At 43.4% G+C, this 12,525-nt stretch overlaps 1 protein-coding gene across 1 annotated transcript in view; it reads left to right on the top strand.

Moving 5' to 3' along the window:
• The window catches only part of LOC138266668 (pulmonary surfactant-associated protein B-like), a 56,141-nt gene that overhangs the window by 23,654 nt on the left and 19,962 nt on the right, over positions 1-12,525 (top strand). Inside the window, exon 5 of the mRNA XM_069215473.1 lies at positions 7,746-7,891. Within this exon, the coding sequence (XP_069071574.1) occupies positions 7,746-7,891 (146 nt within the window). The remainder of the gene's footprint in view (positions 1-7,745; positions 7,892-12,525) is intronic.

Below are 12,525 nucleotides of genomic sequence, written 5' to 3'. Positions count from 1 at the left end.
CCCAGGTTCAAGTTTCAGCGTCAGCTCGACATTCCATGATTCTGGGGCAATCACCTATTCTCCCAATGTCTAAATACAAAATGAATATGTCCTTGTGTAATTTAACTGATGTTCATGTAAAGCACCACAGTACCTTTGGGTCAAGTCTGTGCTATATATATCTGAAAAAAAACAAAGAAATGAGAAATGTCCTAGCTATCATGAAGGAAAGCATAAATTCTATTAAGGACACGGATGCAAGGATTTTGCAGTCCTTTCTTCACTTTTATTAAATACAGCAAGTTCAAATGAAAAACATCATACTCCAAATCCCATGAGGCCATCAACATAGCCATGGAAACCATAAACCAATCATAACAGTGTCCGAATTTCCACATCCATGTCCATCGGGTCCAGTCCTTCTTCTTCTTCAATGTAGGAAGTTAAATTTAAGTGACTTCAATCTGTTTCCGAATCGCCTCCTAAAACATAGAAAGATATGAATGCTCTGGCTTTAAACCAGATGAGACTACCCAAAGCAATATTACATCCAAATTCACCATAAACCAATGCTTATGAGTAAAACAATTGTCATGATTAACAGTTGATAACCAAATAGAATAATCTACATAACAACATAAGAATCAAAATAAATACCATAAATATGGAAAAAAATACATAAAATACTTGTAAGTTACTGAGTTCTATTATACTAGTATGCCCTGAACAAACCGCTCCACTCACTGGAAATCAGGGAGGGATTACTATCAAAGTATTTGGATGGATAATCCTCGCCTCAGTGTCCTAAATAAAATTGAAACTTTCCTTCACGATAGCTAGGAAATTTCTCATTCTATGTCAGGACCGGAGGCGAGGATTATGCAGGTTCAAAGCTTACTTACCACCAGAGACTTGGCCTCATGTATAGGTTTGAAATAGAATTTCTTAAAGGTGGATTGAGTTGACCAGTCGGCCGTGTTCATAATGTCCTCCAGTCTACCACCTTCCTATATGGCCTTAGAAACCATCGCTCCTCTGGTGAATGAGTGCCAAAAAATTGGATATCGATGCCTCCTTCCATCATAATCTAACTAGCAGTAGTTGGTGAAGCAACCACCCTGTGTGGTTTCTTAATTGTGATCAACTACTGCCTCTCTCCTGGAGGCCTTATCTCCTCAGTCATTTCCTCATATGTTTTAAGGCATCTTAACACACACAGCTTAGGATCAGGATCAAAGCTAGGGTATGATACTGACCTGGTATTTGTCTTGGTCCATCTGGAAGTTGTAAACATAGCCCCTCAGGGGTGAAAACCCTTGCCGTAATGTCCAGGACCCAGACATCCAAAACCCTTTTGCAGGAGATAAGACACAACATAGCTAGTTTTGCTGAGATCTCTTTCCTAGATAGGAATTGATTATCCTGCCAGGCTGAAAGAAGGCAGAGAACTCTATTCACATCCCATAACCCTGAATATCGGGGTTCCAGAGGTCTAATGGGTGTTCCCCTACTGGTAAGTTGTGGATGGGCAGGTGTCCTGCTGAAATGGCTGATCGGAAGGAATTGATCGTGGAATTCGCCAATCCAGAATCCAGAATTGTACAGTTCCACCAGGAAATTGATTATGAGAGTGACGGGTCCCCCCAAGGGATCCACGTCCCTCTCCAAACACCAATGGGCCCTTTGGTTCCAAGCTGATGTATATCTCTTAGTCGTACCTAGAGCCCAAGCTTGTCTGATGAGGTTGCTACTGTCCTCTGAAAACTTGATGTCTTGCCATCGTCCCCTGAAATCCTTCATGCCATGAGGCTGAGATGCCCCTGGGTCACTAAAGGGTGTGCTCATCCTGCTGGTTCCCACATGACCCCCACTGAAGCAGTTAACTTCAAAGGTTCCAACCAGGAAAGTTCCAGCAGAGTCGGGTACCTTGTTTGAGACTTACAAATCGGGGTAACTAGTACTAGAGAAGCTCTCTGTCTTTGGAACTGAGCTGCCACCCTGTGGATCAGAAGAAAAGGAGGGAAGGCATATCCCTGACCCAGCATCCAGTCTTGCAGGAAGGCTTCCACTGCGTTCTCTTCCGGATCCGGTCTCCAACTGAAGTGCCTGGGGAGCTGCATGTTCAATCTGGGTGCAAAAAGGTCCACGCTCTAGGGTCCCCATCGATCCATCAGAGACTGCAAAATTGAAGGATGCAATTGCCAATTGCTGGAATCCTTGATGTAGCGGGAATTCCAATATGCCACCATGTTCTGTGATCCCGGAAGATATTCCGCTGTCACTTAGATCTGCTTCTGTAGGCAGTAGTGCCAGAAATCCTTGGCCAGCTCTGCCGGAGCCTTGGACTGGGTGCCTCCCAGTCTGTTAATATACTGAACCGCTGAAGTGTTGTCCATCCTCAACAGGATGCAACAGGAGACATTAGAAATCCCAGGAAAACTGTGGATAGTGACGGGGTCAACATTGACTTCTCATTGTTGACAACAAATCCAAGGTCCTGAAGTAATAGTTGTACTTAGGTGGACCAGCAATTGTGTGTGGGATTGGTCCTTCAGGAGGATTTCGGTGAGATAAATTATCAGCCTGAGGCCCTGAGTCCTTAGGGTCTCCACGACCGGTTTCAGCAACTTTGTGAAGTACCAGGGTGCCAACCAAAGGCCAAATTGAACTGCAGGAAGCAACAGTGCAGAGAAAAGATGGCGACCATCAGGTAAGCATCCTTGAGGTGCATGCGAACCAGCCAATCGTCTTGAAGTAAGAGGTCTCTCGAAGGAGGTGGATACTTTCCATCTTGAAGTGGCAATAAAATCACCACTCTTTAAACTCCCTGAGGTTTATAGCCGGACGGAAGCCCTTGTCTTTATTTTTGATGAGGAAAAGATTGCTCAAAAAAACCCTTGGAAGTAGGTTTGATTGGGTGATGGCTTCCTTGGATAGCAGTTCCTGTACCTCTGCCTCGATCATTAGAAAATCCTGTAAGTTGAACTGAATAGGGTGTGGTCTCACCTTCTGAATTGGTGTGCCATAGAATTCTATGTGTAAATGCCTGACTGTCTCCATCACCCAAGGATCGGATGTAATGTGTCTCCAATTGTGTGCAAACAGTTTCAGTCTCCCTCCCAGACTTCAAAGGGAAAAAAAGCTACTGCTTACCACTAGAGCCTTCTGGGGTATTAGCGCCTCCTCTTGCAGACCGGTAGGATATGCCTCTACTGCCTCCTCGGTTGGGGAAGAAGGCTCTCTGCTTTCCATCATTCCAGCCGTTGTTGCGCCGGGCCTGTGCTCTGGAGGGGCCAGCTTGGAAGGAGCGGCTGGAGGAGCGAACCCTGCCTTTTCCGGCCCCATAGAAAACCTTCCCTTGGAAAAACTTTTAAATAGAATATTGAGCTTTATCAAGTGCCAAAAAGGTCACCACAAACTTCCTGAGTTCCTTTATGAAGGGTTCTCCGAAAAGGTTGCCTTGTGCAATCACTCCAGCTTCAGAATTGGATAGTTCACCAAGCTTGGGGTCAGTTTTTATCAGGAGAGAACGTTGTGTCTCTGCGGAGATGGAATTGGCATTTCCAAGCAGGCAATCCACCCGCTGTGCCCAGCCCGCGAATATGTCCATTGCCATTGGTGACCCTGACTGCTTGGAAGATTCTGCTAGCTCGATCATTTTAGTTAAGGGTTCCAAGATGACCAGGAGCTTGTCCTGGCAAGCTCATCAGGAGCGATTGATCCCTGTCTTGGGATATTGCATGTATTTGGCGAAAAAGTACAAAGCTTTGGATCAGTGGATGAAGTGGTTGCCACATTGCCATCCAAAGGAGGCCTGGGGCACTCCACGCACAAGCGGACCCTCACATCATTGTCTATGAGATGCTTAATTGCTCTGGCCACGTATGCCGCCACCTTCTAATCCGGGACCCACTCCAAAGACCTAGGGTGGTAAATGTCTTTGGGGACAAACATATCTGTGTCTTCTAGCTCCTTCTCATCATAGCCTGAGGTGGTTGCAGGTGGGCGCCAAGGTCTGCCCGAATCACACCCCTTATCTGATGAGCCCTCCTCATCGGAATCACGCCCCCTGAATCGGGGCAGCCCCAGGTCGGGATCCGCATCCAGGGCAGCCGTGCCACCAGGCTCTCTGGGCATTGCATCCTCCTGGCAGGGTAAATTTGTTTTAGCCTTTGTGCACTCTTATGGAAGGCTTCCTTTAGCTTGTCGAAGCCTTCCATGTGCCCCGTGTCACGCTTAACTGGCTTGGAGGTGGAAGAGCTGGTCGAGGCACTGGGCCAGGCCCCTGAGTCCCTCAGAATGCCTGGGGTGCTCGAAATCCGGTCCATGAGCTTGGCCATCCTGTCCTGCAGGAGTGCCAATGCCTTGGCAATCACCTGCAAGAGTCTGTTGACCCCTGCAGACGGGTGGTGCCGAGGAGGTCACTCCTCTTCTGCCAGGGTAGGGGCATACGCATGGTCCTTGAAGGACTCCAGACTATTTTGCCAAAATGATGTAAATAGTCTAAACAGTGCTATTTATGCTGGAGATATGTGCAGTGTTCTCTCCACAAGATTGTTAATTGTATTTACTGGGGTGAGAGCACCTGTCACATGCCCTGCCACTTTTATTAAGAGCAGCGCCCTCGCTGGTGCTTCAGGGCCACGATCTAGGGCCTAATCCTTTTAGTGTTGCCCTGAGAGGGTGTCTTGCACAGGTCGCGCAGAGCAGTCACTTGCCCTCTGAGGGCGTTTGGAAAAAACAGGCCTTGCTTGTCACTTACTGTCTAAAGCAGTGTCAGCGAGGGTTGAAGGGGAAAACGATCCTGCAGACCCTGAGGCAAGGGTCAGATCGTTCTCTGATCGCGCACTGGTAGTCGTAATACGTGCTGCTCAAAGCGATAAGACGGACTGCAGTGCGCCTGACAGGACAGAGTGCGGTGCGAAAGTGTGCCACCTAGTGGACCCGTTAGGTACTGAAAAGTCCCCTCGGGCCATAGCCTGCCCCGCTGCAGGAAGGAAAATGTTATATCAAACAACATGAAAAAAGGCACGCTAAGCGCTCTTAACACAAGGCAATCCCCGGCAACCCCACACGCAAAGAAAACATTAAGGAAGCGAGGGACTTAACTGATGAGTCAGCAGTGAAGAAAGAGGAAGGACTGGAACCGACGGACATTTATATGGACATTCGGATACTGCTATCATTGGTTTATGCTTTCCATGGCTAAGTTGATGGCCTCATGGGAGTTGTAATATGTTTCGATGTTTTTCATTTGAACTTTAAACTTGCTGTATTTAATAAAGGTGAAGAAAGGACTGCATAATCCTCGCCTCCTGTCCTGACATAAAATTAAGGCCCACATTACAACATCGGTGGTAAAAACCTCCTACCGTCGTGACGAGGGCTGCCAAAAGACTGTCGCCACAGCTACCAGCCGACCACCATAATATGACCACAGACGGATTTCCGCCACAACAATGACAGAAATCTGGCTGTGGCCGTTCTGGTGGATGGCGGTAAGGTGGCGCTGCTACTACCAGCAGCGCCACACCGGTAGATCGCCGCCAGTCATATTTTGACAAATAATACGGCCTGGCAGTGTTCTGCAGCGCCCCGTCCCGTCCCCTGCCGGAGGACCCCCTGCATCCAGGTAAGTCGGGTCTCCGACAGGGGAGGAGAGTGGGGGGCGTTGTGTGTGTGTGTGTGTGTGTGTGAGAATGTATGTGTGTGCGTGAATGCGGGTGTGTGTTGAGTGTTGAATGCATGTGTGCATGTACGGACATTTGAGTGCATGTATGTTGTGAAATGTGAATGCGTGTCTGCGTGCATATTTGTGCGGATGTGTCTGAGATTGGATGTATGCATGCGTGTAGGTATGTGTGAATGAGTGTGTGTATGCATGTGTGTGTCTGTGTGTGAAGGGGAGGTCTGGATGTGGGGTGTAGGGGACGGTTGGAGAGGTAGGGGGTGGGTGGAGGGGTATCTAGAGAGGTAGAAGGGGGCCCCATCAGTGACAGGGAAGGAATTCCCTGTCACTGATATGGCCTACTGCCATGGTTTCGTGCAAACCATAGCGGTAGGCGGGGTCATAATCCCACAGGCGGCACAATGGCGGCCGCCGGGCTTGAGATGGATATTTCCAGCCCGGCGGCTGTTACCGCCGTGGCGTTCGGAGTGGTACATTGGCAGGCCGGGGTAGTAATGACCCCCTAAGTGTTTTGCACACTTCTGCCATTGGCCTGTACTTGGGCTACAGTTGGGTGATATTTGTGCTACATTTGAGCTCTTTTTTCTCTGGTGGCCATCTTGGAAGACTTATTTGTTATGGAGCTTCAGTAGAAAATGCTTTCCATTTTTGACTTTGATTCCATCAAAATTGCACACTTTCAACAAAAATTCAGAATGTTAGCACTCTGGTTGCTCATCAGAACACTGCAAGCTGCTGCTAGACTGGGAGTTAACTGGCAGTCTGCTGCTGGTGTTGAAAGTGCATCTATAAGACTGCATGTCAGAATGTTTTAATGAAATAGAAAAGGAAGATATTTGAGAACTCACTTAAAATATGTTCTCATTTTTTTTCTTCAGCACTACCCATAATTTCAATGACAAAATGAACCCCATCATTTTGTTCCTTTCTAAATTTAATGTTTTAAGTTTTACCAGTTTGATTCAATCAAGATGGCTTCAGGTGTGCCACAATTTAGTCATAAGTAAGACTGTAGCCCTCTATTTGTTTTTTAGAACACTCTGGAAGGCTGCAGTAGAACACAAGGGAATCAACTGATAGACTGCTTGTATTGGAAGATCATGTTTTGCTGAGAATGTCAGACTTCATTCTCATATGGCTGAGAAAGATAGTGTGAATTTACAGAAAATATGTTCTCATTTCAGCTTCTGGAGCACCTTCCATAACCTTTCTGTGAAAATCATGAGAAAACAGTTTTCTCTCAGAGATAATTCATGAACTCCTAGCAGGGTAAAATCACCTTAGAACACACCACACTTTTTTAAACTAGTATTGTACAATCAACAAATGATTTATATCGTAACTACAATTTGTTTATACGTTCTCCTTTTTGTGATCCTCAAAACCTGCCATTCACTACAATGTATTTCAATGGGGTGCTATCATGTATATTGGTCCCAAGATGGCTGCCATCGCCTTCTGGTTGAAGTGCTGACAGCCAATCAGTTCTCATAATGAGATCTGTGCTTAGGCACCGCCCATGTATGCAAATTTGGATTTCCTTTAATATCTCAAAACTACTGAACAGGTTTACACCAAATAACAAAAAAGGCGCTTTCGGGATCAAGAGCCACCTTTCTGCCAAATTCCGTGTAATTGCGTCCAGCGGTTTGGGCTGCAAGCATGTCTAAAGACTATATTAACATGGAAAAAACACACTTTTTAAACACCCTTTTTTCTTATCCCCCGCTTGATGGATCATCCCAAAACTTTCCAAGCTCAACAAGACCCTAGAGGGCACTTTTTAGGGAAAATTTCATGAAGATTCATCAAATGATACCAAAGATATAGGCAAGTCAAAAATAGCTTTTTCTATGGAAACTAGGCCCTAACTATAACTACTAAACTCTAAATCCGGTCTGTAGTCTCAAAACTATGCTATCTATCCAATTATATCATTATTGCTGCTAAACAGTCCATGATCCAAGTCTTACTTTGTTAGGTAAATATTAAATGAATTAGTCCAGTAATAATGCTGTTTAGTTCTGAGTCCACATTCGTGGATCACTTATTTGTGCTCCTGTCTTTTTTGTGGCAGAGGAAACTGATATGGAACTGTCCCATCTAGGCGACCCAAAGCTATGCCTGCAAGACTCTGAATACTGGTGCCAGAGTGGAGAGACAGCCTCACTATGCATGAAAGAAGATTACTGCATGGAGCTCTGGCAGAACGCCCCTGCCGAGGTAAGGGTTCACAAAATAATACTCACTATGAAATGCTCTGCTTCGTCAGTTTTTCCTTTGGCACAAAGGCTAAATTAAAGTCTGCACAGATATACAATGGGGCTCTCTTCTGATATTTTATATGGGCATTCAGAATTTGTTATAGTGGTGTTGTCATTATGTCATGTGGTTGGTTGTTTGTGGCTTTTCATTTAAGATGGTGGTCAGTTAAAGATGCTGACGTGTTGGCTACTCTGTGCCGCTTATGAATGAAATGCAGTACCAAAAAGGAAATTGTCTCAGAGACATATAAAAGTACTCCTGTCACCCTTATTTGTCAAGGGAGCTTATTTCCAAATGGCGAACAAATCTCCAAATGTGTGTGTATGTGCGGGTAAATATGGCAGAGGTGCACAATACGATCTGGAGAGGTGTTTTTGATTGGCCTTACTATAAAGTATTCAGTGTTGACACAGAGACAAAAATATGTAATTCTTCCATATGCAAAAATGGCATAGTAAGCAAGTAACGAAGCATGCTGCTATTGTTTCACATTTTGCAGTGAGACACAAAACAAGCACTGTTCGACTTGGCCACAACAATATACTTTTGAAAGCCACCGTCCAGTGGCAGTCACTTGTCAAACGTAGTGGCGGAGTGGGGAGGGTTATAAAAAAATATATATATTTTTTTAAACAAACTTACATCTATGTTGGGAGAGATGGTTCCGTCTCACCCTCCATCCTTCTCGGACCCCCGGAAGCACAAGACTTCCAGACTCCCCTCCAATCATGGCGCTGCTGTCAACAACATGACAGCAGCATCATGATTGGTCTGAGCGCCCTGCTTCAGCGTTCAGACAGGGAGTAGGGCCGTGTGCACTTTCTCCTCCCGGCTGTTCTATACAGCCGGGTGGACAAATGCAAAGTGCGCAAAACTGTTTGGCCGGGCGAACACGGCTGGCCAAAGCATCATGCACACTTATGTACACTCACCACTCTGCCTTTAGCCCTCCTCCTGCTCCAGCCCAGCCCCGCACCACCCTAACCTGTCTCCAGAGGAAACAAAAATGATAATAATGTTACATTATTATCATTTTATTTTTCCCTTTCCTCCACTGCATAAAGGAGGTGGGGCGACACTCCTCCCGCCTTAGCAGAGGAGCCACCGCTGCCACCGTTGTTAGAAGCTGCGCGCTAACGTACACTGTGGGCAATATTCAATGGAACTGCTTTCTGTTTATTTTCTCATTCAGCAATGTATCTAGCATATGATGCAACAAAACATTACATTGTGGCATAGCTGATTCACTGGGCAAGGCAATTCATTAGGTCTGGTGCTAGCTAAGACTTTTCGATTTTACTAATATTATATGTACAATATACTTACTTATAGGGACTTTCAGCCAGCCCTCTTTGTACACTGGTTTGCTAGTGTGTTGTTCATATTTCATTTTCCTTCTGCCCTACTATAGCATGGAGCAGTGGGTTAGGCGACTGAATCTATTGGCTAACAGCGTGAGTGAAAGCATTCTGCCTTTTCACAAAGAGCACTTACACACACACACACACACACACACACAAAGTAGTTCCCTTACATGCCAGTACCTGCCATGGCAATGAATTATTTTTGAGACCAACAATAATTTTGCTTTTAACCAATGAATGTTTTTTAGATTGACGAGGTCCCAGTAGCATGCCGAACAATAAAATTCTATAAAAACCATGACAAAGCAAAAGTAGCACTGACAAAGTCAACACGCCGGCAGCCAAAACCAGACCCTCGGCCCTTGCCAGTGGTTGTTTTTTCAATACGTTTCTTAGAATGCGCAATATAGTGCACCACTGTGACAAAGTTAGATACAACTGATTCTTTAATGATATGAGGCACTGCCAAAAAGTAATATTACCAGAAATTAATGGGAAAATTATGTCCCTAGAAAAGAGTCATCTCAATCAAGTAACAGGACTTATAAATCCAGCGGTACAATTCATGAAAAAAGAAGTACTTATCAATTAGAGAATTCATTAATTTAGAGTCAGTACAAGGGGGAGCAGTGTTTATTTATCTCTCAGTGACCAGGTTGCAGATAGAAATACAGGTTGGCCATATCGCATGTCCTTTTTACCTACCATGTATGTGTTTATTTTGTTTTATCCATTTGAATGAAGCATAGAAAAGGCATTTTGTAAACAGATTTAGGAGAGCAAATGGGGCCTCCTTCTGAGATTGTCTGTAACTAAACTAGGAGAATTATCAATTCCAGCCGACAACTCCACTCCAGCTAACGACCTTCACAAATTGCTGGGCCCAAAATGAGGAATAACATTCCTGATCCTGTACTGCATGCAGTTCCTGCCTAAAATCCCAGTGCATTGCTCTGAGGTCAAGAGAGTACCAAGTCTCCAAACTGAATAATATTAAACTTTGAAGTCAGCCACCAACTAAGGTAACATGTAACACTCCTAGATAGATTATTCTCCGTGATAAGATACATTTTATCTCCCTAGGCAGCAAGGTACGTGGGGATTGCATTTAGAAATATTGACTCTCATCTCAGGGACACATTAGCCATCGTTAAGTCTAGAGAAAGAAATCTTTGATTTGCTGGTTTAGGATTTCCCGCCTTGTAAGAGAGTGGGCGGTGCAAAATATATGGTTAGTGATGCTGGCATCCATTGCTCACCTATGATCTCACCCCGAGGGGGATCTAATGTCAAAGGATGCTGTTACATCATGTCCTGTAGGGAAATGTAGAGACTACAAAGGCACATTCCAAGCAAGACAAAGGACAGCCATAGATAGCTACGGAATATATCACTTTGTCTACATGCATACAAGATGCAGACACAGGCACACCTGCTCATATCTCATACTCGAACCGCTCCACTCACTCCTGAACACTTCGGGCACGATTCGTATGCAAAAGTTGTAAATCTGCACCCATAAATGTACTTCTACTCACGGGGCTTAATATATAACTTTCGGGAATTTACACAACTTCCCAGATGTACTTCTCCAAAAAGCTGTACCAGTTAAAGCTTTACAAGTGTAGGTCTTTGACAGTTATAAGGCATTTTTACATTTTGTATTCCCCTCAGGGGTGGTTCCTTCGCGAAGGAGTGTTGCCGCCCTGGCCAAGAGCCAGGATGTTAAAAAAAACGATAGTTGCACTATCGTTTTATTTTACATCTGCTGGCTCAGCCAGAAGTACAGGGAGGAAATTTTAATTGATAAATCAAAGTCATTTCATTTAATATTTACTAAGAAAAAATTGTTGTTTACAAAATTTGACAATACAAATGTAATTCAATATCAAATACCCTATCCATACATGAAAACAATTATTTATACCAGAATAGGACAAAAATATATTCAAATCAACAGAAGAGTAATTAGTCCCTTAGCAAATTCATACAAAGTCCAGCAAATTGATCATAGGGACAGAAAATGTCCACTCTGGTGATATGGAAGCAGAAAGAATTGTCTTCATCCAATAGAGAAAAAAGTTATCCGGTTCATCCAGATTCAGCCGACACGTGTTTCGTCCCAAATGGGACTTTATCAAGGCTGACAAGACAAATATTAGAATATTTGTTTATACCTATTGTACTGCCAATGTCCCAAATATTAATAAAGAGTTTTTTTGTTTTTTTGTTTTTATATATAAAATATCTCACAATATAACGACATGATAATGAAGATATAAGTATCATAAAAATAGAGTGCACCAGGATACCACGGAGATATATCACCAATTATTAGATGTGATAAAAAACAAACAGAGACCATGCTTCTAGATATCTTCATTTAAAAACAATTTTTTTTACATAAGCCAAAGAAAAAGAAGAAAAGGAAGGAAAAAGAAAAGATGAAGAAAGTGCTAGCCCAAGCTTGTGTGAGAAGAACAACAATGAACAATATAATGTCATGCATAATTGTTGTATTCCATTCCAAAGAACCAGAATTTATGAAAAGTATCACAGAAAGTCAGATATTATGAATAGTTAATAATATTAGTTTGTGACTGCAATCCCAAGTGTAAATTTTGACAACTGAAGAGATATATTGGATTGTATACCTTTGAAGATTTCAACTATTCATAATATCCGACTTTCTGTGATACTTTTCATAAATTCTGGTTCTTGAGATTATATTGTTCATTGTTGTTCTTCTCACACAAGCTTGGGCTAGCACTTTCTTCATCTTTTCTTTTTCATTCCTTTTCTTCTTTTTCTTTGGCTTATGTAAAAAAAATTGTTTTTAAATGAAGATATCTAGAAGCATGGTCACTGTTTGTTTTTTATCACATCTAATAATCGGTGATATATCTCCGTGGTATCCTGGTGCACTCTATTTTTATGATACTTATATCTTCATTATCATGTCGATATATTGTGAGATATTTTATATATAAAAAAAAAATATTAAAAAAAAAAACTCTTTATTAATATTGGGGACATTGGCAGTACAATAGGTATAAACAAATATTCTAATATTTGTCTTGTCAGCCTTGATAAAGTCCCATTTGGGACGAAACACGTGTCGGCTGAATCTGGATGAACCGGATAACTTTTTTCTCTATTGGATGAAGCCAATTCTTTCTGCTTCTATATCACCAGAGTGGACATTTTCTGTCCCTATGATCAACTTGC

The sequence above is a fragment of the Pleurodeles waltl genome, chromosome 11, assembly GCF_031143425.1.
Source record: "Pleurodeles waltl isolate 20211129_DDA chromosome 11, aPleWal1.hap1.20221129, whole genome shotgun sequence".
Classification (NCBI taxonomy): domain Eukaryota; kingdom Metazoa; phylum Chordata; class Amphibia; order Caudata; family Salamandridae; genus Pleurodeles; species Pleurodeles waltl.
The sequence above is the reverse complement of the archived record's forward strand: the minus strand, read 5'-3'. Positions and strand labels throughout refer to the sequence as shown.